General features: G+C 36.2%; 1 protein-coding gene across 2 annotated transcripts in view; it reads left to right on the top strand.

Moving 5' to 3' along the window:
* The window catches only part of CDKAL1 (CDK5 regulatory subunit associated protein 1 like 1), a 390007-nt gene that overhangs the window by 359609 nt on the left and 15483 nt on the right, over positions 1-14915 (top strand). For both annotated transcript variants that reach the window (XM_057424394.1, XM_057424393.1), the window contains 2 exons: positions 2102-2185; positions 4253-4417. In XM_057424394.1, the coding sequence (XP_057280377.1) occupies positions 2102-2185; positions 4253-4417 (249 nt within the window). The remainder of the gene's footprint in view (positions 1-2101; positions 2186-4252; positions 4418-14915) is intronic.

Raw genomic sequence — 14915 nt, 5'->3', positions numbered from 1 at the left:
AGGATTCATAGAGACGGTAAAGGCAGAGCATTATGACCAGAGACAACCAGGGAATCACAAAACAATTGTGAAATGAGTTACAGACCCAGTATTGCTTTGATTAGGTTTTGCTAAGTTATAGTATCCATAAATAATGAATACAAGATGAGGACATGACTTGGTGATTGGCCTTGGTGCTTTTCAGTGGTAGCATGTTTCCCTGGGGATGCATGCTTCCTGTCTAACATTTCATCCTCCTCTTTTTCTTAATATTGTGTGACATCTGAGACTTTGGTCCTGTAGTGCTATAGCAGATACTGGGTTATGATTTTAAAAGCTATGGACTCAAATATCTTAGAAACAAACAAACAAAAGTCCTTCTCTCCATTCAGGGAAATGTTCCCTGTAATCTTATTACTGGCATTATCTCCAGTGCTTTCTTGACATGTATTTGCAAAACTCCTTTGGGGATTTGAATTAACTGTTTTCTTGAAAGAAAAAGCACACCTTACTGTTCAGAGGAATGGCAAATGGCTACAAAGAGCAGGCTGGTCACTGTCTCCCCTGCTCTCCAGGGTTTATTTTGGGAGTGCTTCAGGTATGTGGAGAGGAAGGCAAGAGATATTTCATGAAGTCTTTCTGGCAAGTGGAGAGTTATTTATGGGGATGTGTATATATATATGCATATGTACACACAACACAGTTGTGATATTGCTGTTCTTATTTCCTCGTAGATTTTTTTCTGCCATTGACTCTTAGAGAAAATCCTGATCTTTCACTTTTACTGCTTGTACCTTAAAGAATCAAATCATCTTGCATCTTCTTGCTCATTCACATGGCCTTTATAATGGAGGTCCTAAAACTTTACATAACAGCTGCCCCTAGGATGACATGGAAGTATTTTATGGAAGGGGGAGAGTCTTGAATGCAGCTCAGAGATATTAAAAGTTTGGAGTAAAATGTGAAATCTTTTTTGATTCTTAAAATAGCAATAAAAGCATGGAGTAAATTTAACTTGCTGGACAGTTGTAACTTGCAGAATGCATTTGTCAAATAGTTTCAAAATAATCCAGGGCACATTTATATGTAAAAAAAAAAAAAAAATAGAGCTGGGCTCAAACTAAAAATGTTAGCTAAATGTCCTCCCTCCTAGGTTTGCAGAAGTTAAGCTATAAACACGATTACAAATCTCAGTAATAGGTAAATTCAGGTGTTGTGTGGGGAATCTTGAACTTCAGGGGAAGTCAGATTTTGGTTTGTATCGACTCGGCACCTAAATGCGACTGATTTGTCTTGGCTCTCCGGCATAACTAATTGTAAAACTGGTGCTTCCTTTAAACTGTTTCAGTGCATTTGAAAGTTTGGAGGTATCATTGAAACGCTGGGCTTTTTAGCCGAGTATTTAGTTGGCCTTTAATATGCAGTGTCTATGAGTTGTTCAAAACTCTTCTTCACAGAGTCTGTAATGTGCAGTTTTGACTCTGCTGTCATGGAAATCAATGTGTTCTCCTGAGTACAGCTTACTGAAATCACCAAGAAGGTATAAAGAGATGCCCTATCATTGTAAAGAGCAAGCGTGGCTTAAAAAAAAAGGGGGGGCAAATAGATGAGCATGATGGCATCTAGAAGTTGTGCAGTGTGCTAATGCTCCCTCGGTCTCTCAGGTGCTGCTAGTAGTTTTCTTTGTTGGAAGGGTGGAGGGATAGATGGAATGGGGCAGACAGTGATGTTACCCTTTTTGTGATTGATTGCAAAATTTTGTGCTCTTGGGTTGTTTGTTGTGGTTTTGGGTTTTTTTTTCATGGACTCTGTGAATATCTGATATTTTTATTTGTTCTTGTGTTAATCAGTTAAAATCAGTTTATATTTCTGGAATACCATTTAACTGGAATTTTGTGTTAAGCCATTACAGTACCACAGTTCTAGCCCTCAATCCTGACTTCTAACCCTGTCATTTTTAGACAATTTGAACTAGGGCTTTCTCTGCCCTGTCTTCTTGCTGACAGAATTTCTTCACGGCATTGGGTTATTTCTGCTAAGACTGTTTGTAGTTGCAGCTCTCTTCTGAGTGTAATTTGTTATTTTTATTTTCTGAGTCATCTCTCTCTCTTTTATTTTCCAGGTTGGTGAGAGGCAGAGAGTTCTGGTAACAGAAGAATCCTTTGATTCCAATTACTATGTTGCTCACAATCCTTTCTATGAGCAGGTACAGTTAAGTAAACAAAGTAACATTTTTCTGTTTTATCTTTGCTTTCTGATAATCTCAACACCGTGTGGCACAGTGAAAGCAAAAATAAAAAAAAAATAAAGAAATAAGAAACATTTTGCAGGCAACATTCTTCCAGAAACAATTTCTTGATGTGAGTTCAAGACTTGTTTATGGGGTATGCAGTCATTTTCATTTCTGTGTCTCCAAAGCATTGTTTTCTGAATAGTTGAATCTTGATAATTTCTGTACATCTTTCAGAAAATTGTTTCAGGCAATGCAATTTGGAAAAAAAAATCCAAAATGAAATAATTCAAACAGTAGGAAGGGTCAGAAACTTTGTCAGGATTAACACTTCAACCTGATACGTCGCATTTCATTTTATGTACTTTCTGTAATGAATTCTTTCCACACAGAAACATTATCTGTGAGCTAGGAAGGAAGTACAGCATCTCTTCCACAAAATCATTATTTTTGCTCAAAAGCAGATGACTTGCTGAAAATCAGTAAAATCAACTTCTGAATCATCATGATTTCATTCTGGTTTGCCTTTGGCTTCTCCTTCATTTTCTTGCACTGAGCTCTCTACAGTTTGCTCTCGTTACCTTTAGTTATTCAGTTGTCTGAACCTGGAGAGGCTACTGATCCTGGCTGTACTTAAATAGTCACTAATAGTGCTTTCTTCTGGCTCAGGGTTACATTACAGCATTTATTTCTTTATTTTTGCTTGGTTTTGGTTAGTAGGAAATAACATTCCTGCTCATGAAATATCTGCTTCTTTTAGATATCTGGGTTACTATTTTTTCCTCTTTTTCTTTTTTTTTCTTTTTTTTTTTTTTTGAAATCTCTTTGTTGTTGTACTTAATCTCTAACCACTGTCTAAACCTTATGTATTGCTGTTCCTTGCTTTTGTAGCTTATCAGTCATATTTGAGGAACATGGTTTTCCAGATAGATATTAAAAAGAAATTGCTTGGTTTATGAAAGTTTCATTAATTAAAGAGAAAGCAGTATGTGAAAAAGAAGGTGTTTTATGAGGTGTTTGTACAGCACCTAATACCACTCCTGGTTGGGACTGGAAATACACAAAATGCAAATGGTAACATAGGGAGTAATTTTAAATTTTATTACGGACTACATACTTCCCATTTTTAAAATGTATGTCTTTTCCCTAAAATCTTGTGTGGCGTGTTTGACTAGGATAATATCCTGCTGTTTGTCCAGGTAAGTACAAGACTTGGTGCTATTTACTTAACTTTAATAGCAGTGAATTTGATGATAGTAAATTGAAAACCACTCTTGAGTCGCTAAATATTGTATTACAGTTTGGAAGCTGGAGCTCAGAGACCTGGTGTAACGTTCTGTTAACTCAAATAGTTATCAGACCTATTCTCTGTTCACTGACCTCATCTATATTAAAAGAGTTTGCTATTAAAGCTACATCAATAGACCTACACTGACAGATTTCTTGGTAGAACTAGAGCTTACATATTGTGGAGGCTCTTGTTTTAGAGCCTTTTTATGCCACTTGTTCTTCCAGCAAAAAATGTTCCTCCTGTATGTTGGGATCTTTCTTTCCTAACGCAGACGATTTAGAAACATCTGTTATGTTGTGTCTTTTTTCTGAAGTTCTTATGGGACTGTCTGATCTTAGGGCATATTCAGGAAAGGGTGGCACTAGTTGCTAACCAAAGAAACACTCATCCATTTTTACAGGCTTTCATTGTCAGTCATGCATCTCAGCTTCAAAGGATCTGCACAATCAAAATAAGGCCTTGTGCAAACAGAAACTAGGGCATAATTTCTGTCCCAAAGCATCTACATACTCAAAAACTTTTAATTTTTTTTAAAAAGCTGACCTGACACTGCACAGATCTTGAAGAACACAAGCTGGAGATGTTACTGGTCCAGTGTGTGGTCAGGGGCTATCGTGTATGCTGGTAACTAAATTTTTGAAGTGTTAGGATTTGCTCTGATGTTTATAAAATACCTGTTTTCTGAGTGGAAGCTGGAGACACTGATGTTCTTTGTGGCATTTAGTAACTATGTCTTTATCTTTATTTGAAAGGTTCTTGTACCAAAGGATCCTTTGTTAATGGGTAAAATGGTAGAAGTGAATATTTATGAAGCTGGGAAACATTTCATGAAGGGGCAACCAGTGTCAGATGCCAGAGTTTACACTGCATCCATCACTAGGCCGTTAGCAAAAGGAGAAGTTTCTGGTTTAACAGGGGTGAGTAAAAGACATTTTCTGCTTTAATACACTAGTAAACCAGCAGCTGTTCAAGCATAATGATTCCATGCTATGTATCTGTTATCATTTTATAGTTCCCCTCTTATATATGCATGAAGCTTTAATCTTTACTGACAGATTGAAATCTGAATTTAAAAGATGTTTTTGCTGATGCTCCTAGCTTTACTTTGCTGACTCTAAAGGCAATAATACACTTGTTTCTTGTTCCAGGGTGCAATAGCTTAGTAGAACTGAAAAGATTTAACATCAGTGATTATATAATTCAATGTATTTTAGTTCTAGTTTAGTGGAAGGATGAATTGGTTTATTTTGCTTTACAAAGCTGTTTCTGAAAAATGTGCATTGGCTACATGCTGTTAGAACAGATCAAAATTGGATTCAGAGGTTCAAAATTAACTGATGAGTGGAGGTAAGGGATATTTACAATATATTTTGGAAAAATGTCAACATCTGATTTAAAGAAAATGAAACTCCCTTAAAAAGAGATCTGATCCTTATTTTACACCTCAGTAGATATGGCTGTTAGCCAAGTATTCTTATGCATTTCATGGAGCTCTAGTTGTAAAAACTGATGGAGTGTGAAATGAAAATGTGTATCACATTTCTAAGCATCATTTGATGTCCTTTCTCCTGCACTGTTAGGATCTCCAAAAATATGTAGCAATAATTTAGCACATGGAAGAAGCATAATTGACAGTTTAGCAGCCACCTTGCTGCTATTACAGTAAATTGTTGACAAGTATTAAAGTATATATGCATCCTTGTTAAAGTTCAAAGTAGTCATATTTAAAAGAAACAATCAAGGCATACCTTATGTGACTAGTGTTAAGCTAAGCTACTTGGTCTCTTGAATAAGCCTGGCTATGGAAACACAGAACAACAATAATGCACCTACTGTAATGTGTTTGGCAGGTCATGAAACTTAAGCACAAACACATTGCTAAACTCTCGTTTGAATACTGTCTGTGTGCCTGTGTATAATGGCCTGATAAGGGTCCATAAGAGGGGAAAAACCAGCCAAAACCCTCAAATTGCCTGGTTGGACTATGTAGCTATTTAAACACAGATGATTTTTTCATCAGAATGTGGGGGTTTTTTTTAATAATCTGCTGGAACAGACCCAAGTCTGTCATTAAGTTGAGTGTGTGCTGCCAGAAGCTTGTAGCATGGGAACAAGCAAGCAGACTGTTGACTGAAATTTTGTATGTTAAAAATGAGAGATAAAATTATTAAAATTGAGGATACTGGTAACTGCCATAAGAACTTACTGAGATGTATAGACCTACTCCTGCCCTTTGAGTGTAGGTAAGAACAAGTACCTGGAATGCTCAAGTAAATGGCTACAGAAAGTGAATAATAAGGCAAATTGCTTTTCATTACTTTTGTGGTTGCTAGTGCTCCCTCAAAGGAGTATCCTATTTGTGTTTGGTCTACTGGGCATGTTGCAAACTTTTACTTTCTGGGGAAAAAAAAAAAAAGAAATCTCAATATTTCAGTAAATGGGACATCTTTTGTATGTGGAAGCTACAGCTGAAAGCTTTTAATCATGCTTGGCCAATACATAATCTGTAGAACATGAACTGAAAGTATTAGTGAGAAGTTCGTCCTGACAAATCATATGTGGCAAGTCAGGAGCTTTCTTAAGTCACTGTAGGTTTTTGGCTGGCTGAAAGATGCTCTTTAAGGAGTTCTGTATTATTGGACCGCTGGGAAACATTTCCTGGTAGGTGTGCTCTAGACATGTAATTATAACCTAAGATGCTTATGAGCAAGATAGAAGGGTGACATATGTCATATGACCTTTTATATAGCTTGTTATGTGTGCAGATGGCGTGTTGGGGAAAGAAGGAGGAGGCAACTCAGAACATATGTAATTCAGATACTCCCTTAAAAGTAGCGAAAGATCTTGAATCTTCAACAAGCTTCCAAGTGCCTCTACCAGGTTTTCAGAGAGGCAGCATGCAAAACTGAAACCTTGGATAATGTTTTTAAGTAATCAAAATGTATAATGTTACCTAACATCGGTTATAAAAGCAAAAAATTGAAACACATGTGGACCTTTCACTTTCTGCTTCCCACTGTGCTCACAAATAAGCAAGAATTAGGGTCTGGTTTACATTCCCTGGCTTGAAAGGATGGGTAGCCAGCTGGCTCTTTTAAGAGCAGGTATGTTTCTGTTGGATGTCCCTTGAGGAGAAGCTCTTTTAGCGCAGCAACCAGCATGCTATATGTCGCAAGCTGTCTGAAGTGCCCATGAAGTTTCTAAGGGCCTTCTGGTCTCACATGGTCAGTAATACAACTTCCTCTTAACTTGTTTATGTTTGCTGGTTCATGATGAGGGCTACTTCAGAGAAATACATGAATTTAAATGTAGACAGATGTAATCTACATCAAAGGAATGGGATAATAGGCTATACTGCAGTAAAACACATGCTTCAGTCCATTCCCATTCAACCAAGCATTTGGTTCTTTTCTAATGACCATGTATATTACAGGGGCCGCAGTGCACACATTACAGTCCAGCATGTTGCACAAGTACTATGAAGAAGAGGAATAGATTGCTGAGTCAGAGCTGTAATGTGGTCGTAGACAGTCTGTAGGAGTTAAAAAGATGCTATTTCTGTAGTCTATCCTGGGCATCGCTTGCTATCGTTAACAGTGTTTTCATTAGCTTGCATAGGGCACAGTGAAAGATGTTTCAAAAAACATCACAGCTGTACTTCTCTGTAATGAGGAATGATCAGAGAAAGGGTGAAAGCTTTCACAAACTGTACAGTTTTTGAGGAAACTAATTATATGACTTAAAAAAAAATAAAAAATTGAGAACACCACAATGTGAGGATGTCAAAGCAAGCCACAAACCCATCCTAAGCAAGAAGAAACTTCTGTAGATGCTGTGATGAGGAATACCTCAAAAGGACCAGAGCTCTTTCTCAGCTACTACATGCCCCTCAGTAATTTTTTTCATGACAACATGGTGTGCCTGAAGGAACAATTGTAGGCCTTAATTATTTTTTTTTACTTTTTTTTAACCCTTTTGATGGCATGATTGGGGCAACAAATTCATCCAAAGAAATACAAGAAGCAGGTCACCAACTGGAATCAGCAGATTGGGCTGGGAAAGAGGGAATGCAAAATATCACACAAAGGACAATCTACACACTCCATAAAATATTCACACATTGTATATCTGTGCCAAATAAGGATGAGACAAATACTGATAGAATTAATTCAGGATATTTCTAGCATATCTTTTTTTATCATGCTCTTGTCACTTCAGCATTTTGAAATTCAGTAAAGCAATTTAATATGTCTGCCATGTTCTTAAGCACTCTGTTAAACTAGTCTTTGAGATTCTGGAAGTGGGTTTGCAACACATGTATTACTGAGTGCATTGTCACTGGATAATAAACATTTTTGAAAAGTCAGCAGTGCATGTTAATGATATGAATGTAATTTAATATTTTACTATTTTAATTTTTATGCATTTTAGCCATGTTTAGGGATCTTGACAGTTTCCCAGCAGCATAAAGTATAATACCTAATAAATAAGTCCTGTTTACAGAAAAATGTTTGCCCAAACCTAATTGCTGAAAAAAGAAAGAATCTGCAAGAATATGATCTCTTGTTAGAAATGGAAATAGAGTAGGTTCTGTAATCCAAAAATAATTCCTGTTGTTTACATATGCTCTGTGACTAGGGGGGAAAAATATTGCAAGATGAGAAATACATGAAGAAGAGACCAAAGGACTAGGCAATAAAAATAAAAGGCTGGCTACCTGCCAGAATTGTAATGCATTGCCAGAATCAAAGCCCTGAAAGTCGGAGGGCCTTTGGTGGGAAATTTTAATCAGATGGAAAATTAAGGCAAGAAAAAAAATTAACAGGCTATTTATATAGTCATTATTATTTTTTGTTCATAATTCCTGTTTCTATAATGCATCTATGACTGACTTGCTTTTTAAATAAATACAGGCACATCTTTGTTATCTGTTTTCTGTTGGTTTATGTGATAGCATTCTTCATGTCTAATGCTTCCCCTGCAAATAACTCCTGCTGATGTTCGCCATTTGCAGTATCTCCTTTGTGAGTCTGGGATCTTGGTGCACATCTCTATGGCTCCCAAGCCATGGTAATATCCACAGCTGGCTTGTTAAACTAATAGCTGTTCAAGCCTTTAGGACCTTCTGAGGAAATGAGGAGTGAGCCACTGATTTTGAGTTAGCAAGCAATTCTTGGTCAGTCTGCTTGTGCCCTTTTTAATCTTCATCCTGCCTTCATTTTTATTTTTTTTTTTGCAGTAGGTTATTGTAATTTGGGATGCTACAGAGGAAGCTTTATGTTCCTGGTCGCCCAGTTAGCAACAAGTATTTTCTAGTTACATTAGTGAAAGATGACCTCTAAACATTGCCCAGCCTTTTTTCTGATGTTAGGAAACAGGAAAGATGCATATATCAAACACGTCTTTATAGCCTGCCAGAAAAAACAATCAACAAAGCATAGCTTGAGGGAAACTCTCTGATCTCAGGTAGAAAGGGTGCTTCACTTGCAGGCAAAATAAAATGGAGAAGGGGGAAGAAAGTATATTCTGCTGGAACAGAAATAAAAGAAATGATAGCAGAATTGAGATCTGTGTGTTGGAAACTTCCTTCAAGAACTTGGAAGGAAATGTGGAATATGTGCATAAAGCTGAAGTGATTATTAAGCGCATTTTTTACATATGCTGGAGTTTCAAAGTGGTAGAAAAGTTGGTTCCTGAACAGGAACTACAGATCAGAGATTTAGGGGAAAAAAAGAGAATGAGGAAGCAAATTTTTGCAAGGAGAGGAATCTTTCATAAAATTACAGAAACTATAGAAAGTTTGAGATATGCTAATGAAAGGCTGGCATTTCCAAAGAAGAAAGATAAAGTAAAATAAAACACACCTTTTGCCTCTCTTGGAAAGGTACTTTGCAAAGGGATCTTTGTATTACGATGTCCAACAAGGGGCAATTTGAGAAATATGCGGGAAGTTTCTATTTAAGATAAACATACTGCCAAGAAAAAAAAAGGAACATTTTCCATGTAAAATAGCTTTCAGGTAATATATCTTGAAAATATGGTGCACTATTTAGTGCATTTTGTGCTCTTGAATGCTTAGGAACATACCTTTTGTTGGTTCAGTAGCTCTCCCTTTTTCTCTGAAACAACTGATAGTCATATGAGGCATGCAAGTAGTTAGTGCTTTTGCATTTATTAATCTGTTTTATGTAATGTATTACTCCTGTTCCCTGCTGGTTGTAAATAGAGATCATAAAAGATGGTGTTAAATCCTTCTTAATTAATTTTTTTTTTTCTTATGTTTTCTTCAGTTATTTCACTAAGGTCATTGTAAAGTTAGCATAAGAAAAGAAAAATATCCTTTCTAAGAGTGGAGCTCAATGCCAGCTATTGATATTTTTTTAAAAGGACCTTTAAAAGTCTCATTTTTCCCTGAAAAAAAAATGGCAGAAATTTGTAGTGTGCTGTTCCTTGTATGCTGATTTTCATGATCTACACATAATCTGCACACCATGTTGGCTTTGTCTGGGGATTTGAATTGATTTAAATTTTTCTTCTACTTGAAAGCCCAGCATTTCTCAGCTTAGAATCTGAAATTCAGGGTGAATTCTTTCCTATGGGCAGAATAGATTCTTCACTGGATTGACTCACATGTAGTGGTTGGGAAATTTTGATCAGTGCTGGTCTTTAGGAACACGCTTAGCAAATACCTGTGAGAGAAATGCTTGAGATGTGGGTCATCCACCATTCATCATGGGTCATAGTATGGGCCAGGTGACCTCTTAAGCTTGTTTCCAGCCTTATCTTCTGTAATTATATGAACATTTTAATTTAGCCAACTGATGACTAGCAACCTGGAATAAAGGTAGTTAATTGATCCAAAACATTTATCTACACTACATAGAGATGTTAAAATACATAGTGATGATTTAAAGCAGCAAACTGAAGAGCCAGCATAAGACCTTCACCAGGTAGTTTTATCCTGAGGGTTTTAATTTAATGGGCATGTTGTCTTTCTGCCCATGCCTCTGGCAGGGCTGAATTTCAACTCCAGAGATCAAAGCTCAGCTGAAACAACGCATATTACATAGCACCTTTTAAACAAATGTTCTCTTAAGTCCATTTCAGGTGAAAAGATCTGAACTTTAGTTTATTTACTTTTTAATTTCCTCAACAGACAGTGTTATTTGGCTGAATGTCATTGTCTAATCACTTTAAATTACATAATTATCTTAATCCTGTGCAGTGCATGCAGCAAATGGAAATAGAAAGGACTGGGATGATTCAACTGTAAGTCATTTTGTGGAGAATAAGAGACAGTTAAACAGAAATGTTCTACTCCTCCTGCCTCCAGAGGTAAAACTCCAAGTGCTAAAATAGTTCTGCCATTTTTGTGTATTATTTCTGGTACTTGACCTGCTGATACTGCGCTGTGGGATGAGTGGGTGGGTTCTGCTCTCCCTTGGCATAGGGATAAATTGGAAGTGTGTAGCCATGGTAATATTAACGACTCTCCCTGTCATATTTAGGAATTCCTTTTAAAGTATTTTTTTCTTTTCAATCAAAACTTTAACAAACGGACTCTTTGGAAAGAATCAAAAGGCATTTGGTTTTAGTAAGGCTTTATTATTTAATGTATCATGTTATAAATTCACTAAGTTTTAATTGGCTTTCAGGGGAAAAAAATGCAACAGCCACAACTTTTCTTATTTTTTTCTGTAGTTTTGGAGGTTGTCAATTTCCAACTTATTGTGCCAGCAAAAGTCATTATAGGTTTGACTTTTATACCTCTCCAGCAGAGTTTAATGCAAAGGTAGGTGAAGGATATTCAGCCCATGTATACATTGTAGCTTTGCTTGTAGTATTTAGTCATCCCTTTTTATTACTACTCTTTAGATAACTAAAAAGCTCACGTAGGCAGTATTGTTCTCTACATTCCTTTCCTCTCCTGCTTTCCCTGCCAGCAAACACATGGAGTCATAAGATATTTATGTCTTGGATAAATGATTTTTCGTCTATCGAAGCTGTAATTGTAGTAGTCTTTCTACATGAATACTTGAACAGGACAGCATGAAAAAGGCATGTGAAGCTCATGCGGGGAAACAGAGGTTTAGAAAGGTGTATAGCTTTCCTTGTCTCCAAATGAAAGGTCAGTAGGAGGTTTGATTTTACTCATACAAGGTATTGGAATGTTGAACTTCTACCTCTTAGAAACGTATTTCTTGCCAAAACCATTGAAGTAAGAAGGTTCATTGGCTTTGAGATGTGTTGAAGGCAAATAAAAATTACAGACATAAGATTAAGCTACTTTCTAACTTTAAAATGTTTAAAAAATTTATCTCATTTCAAAAAACATAACCATGTAAAAGGCAAATTAGGGTGTTCTGTATCCTTTAATATTATTGCATGTTCTAAAATGTTATTAGATTCTCGTAAGTTAATGGTTCTGTAATAGACTATCAGCCCTTCTGTTCTTGTTGATTCTCCTTATGATAATTTACTAAGCTATATATAAATTTAGCAATTTTTTTTTTTTTAATTCTGAAAAATCTATTAAAACAGTGTTGAATTGAATTAACGATATTAGGATTATTCACGAGCCATAGTAGAATATCAAGATCCATTCATAATCATACTTTCCCACTCAGATTTTGATATTTGGACAGTGATTTATGTTTGGTTTTAATATACTTGTCAGTAACATTAGATTAAAGATTTTTATTTGGTGTCAGATGTAATAAAAAGAGGAAAAGGCTTTTCAGTATAAGAAAGAAACTATTTTTAAGCTTTTATCAGTATTCAGTTATATTTTGTGTATGAAGATGTCCACATAATAAAAATTGAAAGCCAAATTTACAGTGGCTATATCTTTAACTGAAATTAAATTACAGTTGAGTAATAGGAATGAAATTGTATTTGGTGGCTTCACTGGAGAAGACATATCTTAAAATATCCAAATGCCATACTTCAGTGAAGTGGGTGTGAAATTCAGAGCCTTAAGTTAAGTTTACCAAGGACATACTCCTAACTGCACTAGATTATCCAAAGAACTTACTGTGCCCCTGTTGAATATACTAAAATCACAGTATCCTTAAAGACAGAAAGTTGTGGTATCTAAGCAAGCTTAATAAGCGAATGCTTCCTCAAAGGTGTTATACAATAACTATTTAGACAGGCTGTATTCTGTAACAAGTTTAACATTCACTCTAGATCCTTTGTCATGTAATCAGATCAAAGTCTTGATCATGCCAGTAGCCATTAAAGCATGTTGTTGCAGATTTATTGGACCAAGCAACAGAAATAAACCCTTGCCCTCCTACTACAGTCTCTCCAATCTAAGTCATTGTTTGGGTTTTTAAGGGAATCCTCTCAAACTACGAAAGGAATAATTGCTTTAAAAGTTTATATTCTTCCTCTAAGAAACATGGCATATGAAGGTTTTCATGAGACCTGACTGTTAAATTTATATGACTTTAGGTTCAGTTCCGATTTATAACAAGTTCCAAAGCAAGCTGTTCCCGTGGGCTTTATCAAAGATCATTAAATAAAAGAAACATTTAGAAAAATAACTAATTACTTAAGCACTTCATTAAAGCTGTTCAAAGACGGCTTTACCTGTGGTTAGTGTACAGTACACTGATCTTGATAACCTTCATCTGACTACTTCTCAGTTTGTATTTGAATTACTTGAAGGATTCCCCCACCTCTAATTTATTATAGCAGATGTTAGACCTTTTCCTAAAGTTGCAGAAAAATTTTCTGCTGACTTATTCCAGTGCCAGGCTATGTCACTTATACTACCTAAAATCTAGAAAATACAACTGGATTTGATGTAATTGTCCTATCCAGCATTGGGAAGGAGGAATATTGCACTGGAAGATGTGGTCAGTATAGCATGAGAGGTTGTGGTGATGTGATTAGTGTAGATAGCCCAAATCCCATATACATTCCCAATAAAGTAAAATTAGCTCTACATCTGTTTGCATAGTCCGTTAGGTATTACACCTTTCTTTTCACTCAGAACACATTCCAAAACTTGTTCTTCATTTTCACTGGAGGTTTGTTCTAAGCAGATTCACAGGTGTGCATCAGAAGCAGTTCATGTTTTGAGGTTCCAAAAGAGTCAGAGGGCTTCAAGCACAGTTTACCTGTGTTTGAAACTCAAGCCCACAGGATCTTAAAATTTCAAAATATTTACCTTCATTTCTTTTACTGGAGTCAGGACCATAACTCAGTGGTTAATATTTGGTGTAAAATGGAATTATGATCTTGGGAAAACTAGGTCAAATTTCTTCCATCCTAGATGCTATAAAAACCTGAGACTTTGGAATTATGGTGAGAAAGATGTGTACTTCAGTGGTGCTTCACCTTTTAATTGTTGAGGTCACACAAGCGCTATCATGAAGCCATTTTTAATTAGGATACACTGGTGTAAAGTCAAAATCAAAGATGAGATACATGGCTATCAAAGCCATCAAGAAATACAAGAAATAATGTGTTTTTTTCTAACTTTATTGCAGAGAATGGCTGACAAATCATTTGTAAAATAAAAATATAAATTTAAAAAATTTTCTCTGATAAACATTTCTTAAAAGAAATAGCGCATTTATAGTTGTTCTAGGTGATGACAACCACACAGGATAATAAAGGGCCTTAAGGCAAACCATTTTGACCTGTGAAGCTCATTATTCCATAAGAAAACAGTTATTTTCTGGCTTCTGGCCCAATGTTAGTCAACAAAGGCTGTAATGAAAGTTGGTGTTGCTGTGCTATCAATGTCTTCTCTCTGACACTTTTCATTTTGCCTTTTTACCTGGCCTTACTGGTAGAAACGCTCTTCTGTGGGACTTGGCCTGAAAAGAAGCCCTCTTCACAGATGCATGAGCATGTTGTCTTTATACTAGTCTGTCTGGTTGAGACAGCCTGCAACCGCCAGAAGAGTTCACTTGCCTCACTATCTACTATCCAATACCCTCTATTCCAGTGGCTGCCAGGTCAACGCCATACACGTTGGAACATACGTGATGTGTGGAGAAGGAGAGCTAATAGCTATTAATCACAAGTTGAATTTATGTCTGTTTCTGTGATTTGGCAAGACATGGTAGTGTAAGGTTCCTAGTAGACTCATGTGGCCTCTCAAAAAGGATTGACCACCTATGTACTACAACAGAAGATGGATGTGTGATTGACATATAGCGAAAGGAATGAAACCTGACTAGCTGGAGACCAGATGTCAGATGCAAAATAAAAAAGCAGAAGCCCCATGGAAATTAGTTTTCTTTAGTCTTAGTATAACCATGGGGTCCTTGAAACAGTATTATATGAGAAAATCATTCACTAAATGTTAGCTTTCAAATTGATGGGTTCTTCTTCATGGGTATATAGATGTGTATGTGTATATATACATATACACACATATTCTGTGGTAGAACTCGA

This window comes from Pezoporus wallicus, unplaced genomic scaffold (assembly GCF_028554395.1).
Source record: "Pezoporus wallicus isolate ANWC-B61680 ecotype Strahan unplaced genomic scaffold, APGP_CSIRO_Pwel_v1 contig_5485, whole genome shotgun sequence".
Taxonomy (NCBI): domain Eukaryota; kingdom Metazoa; phylum Chordata; class Aves; order Psittaciformes; family Psittacidae; genus Pezoporus; species Pezoporus wallicus.
Note: the sequence above shows the minus strand (reverse complement) of the source record. Positions and strands in the feature narration are given on the sequence as shown.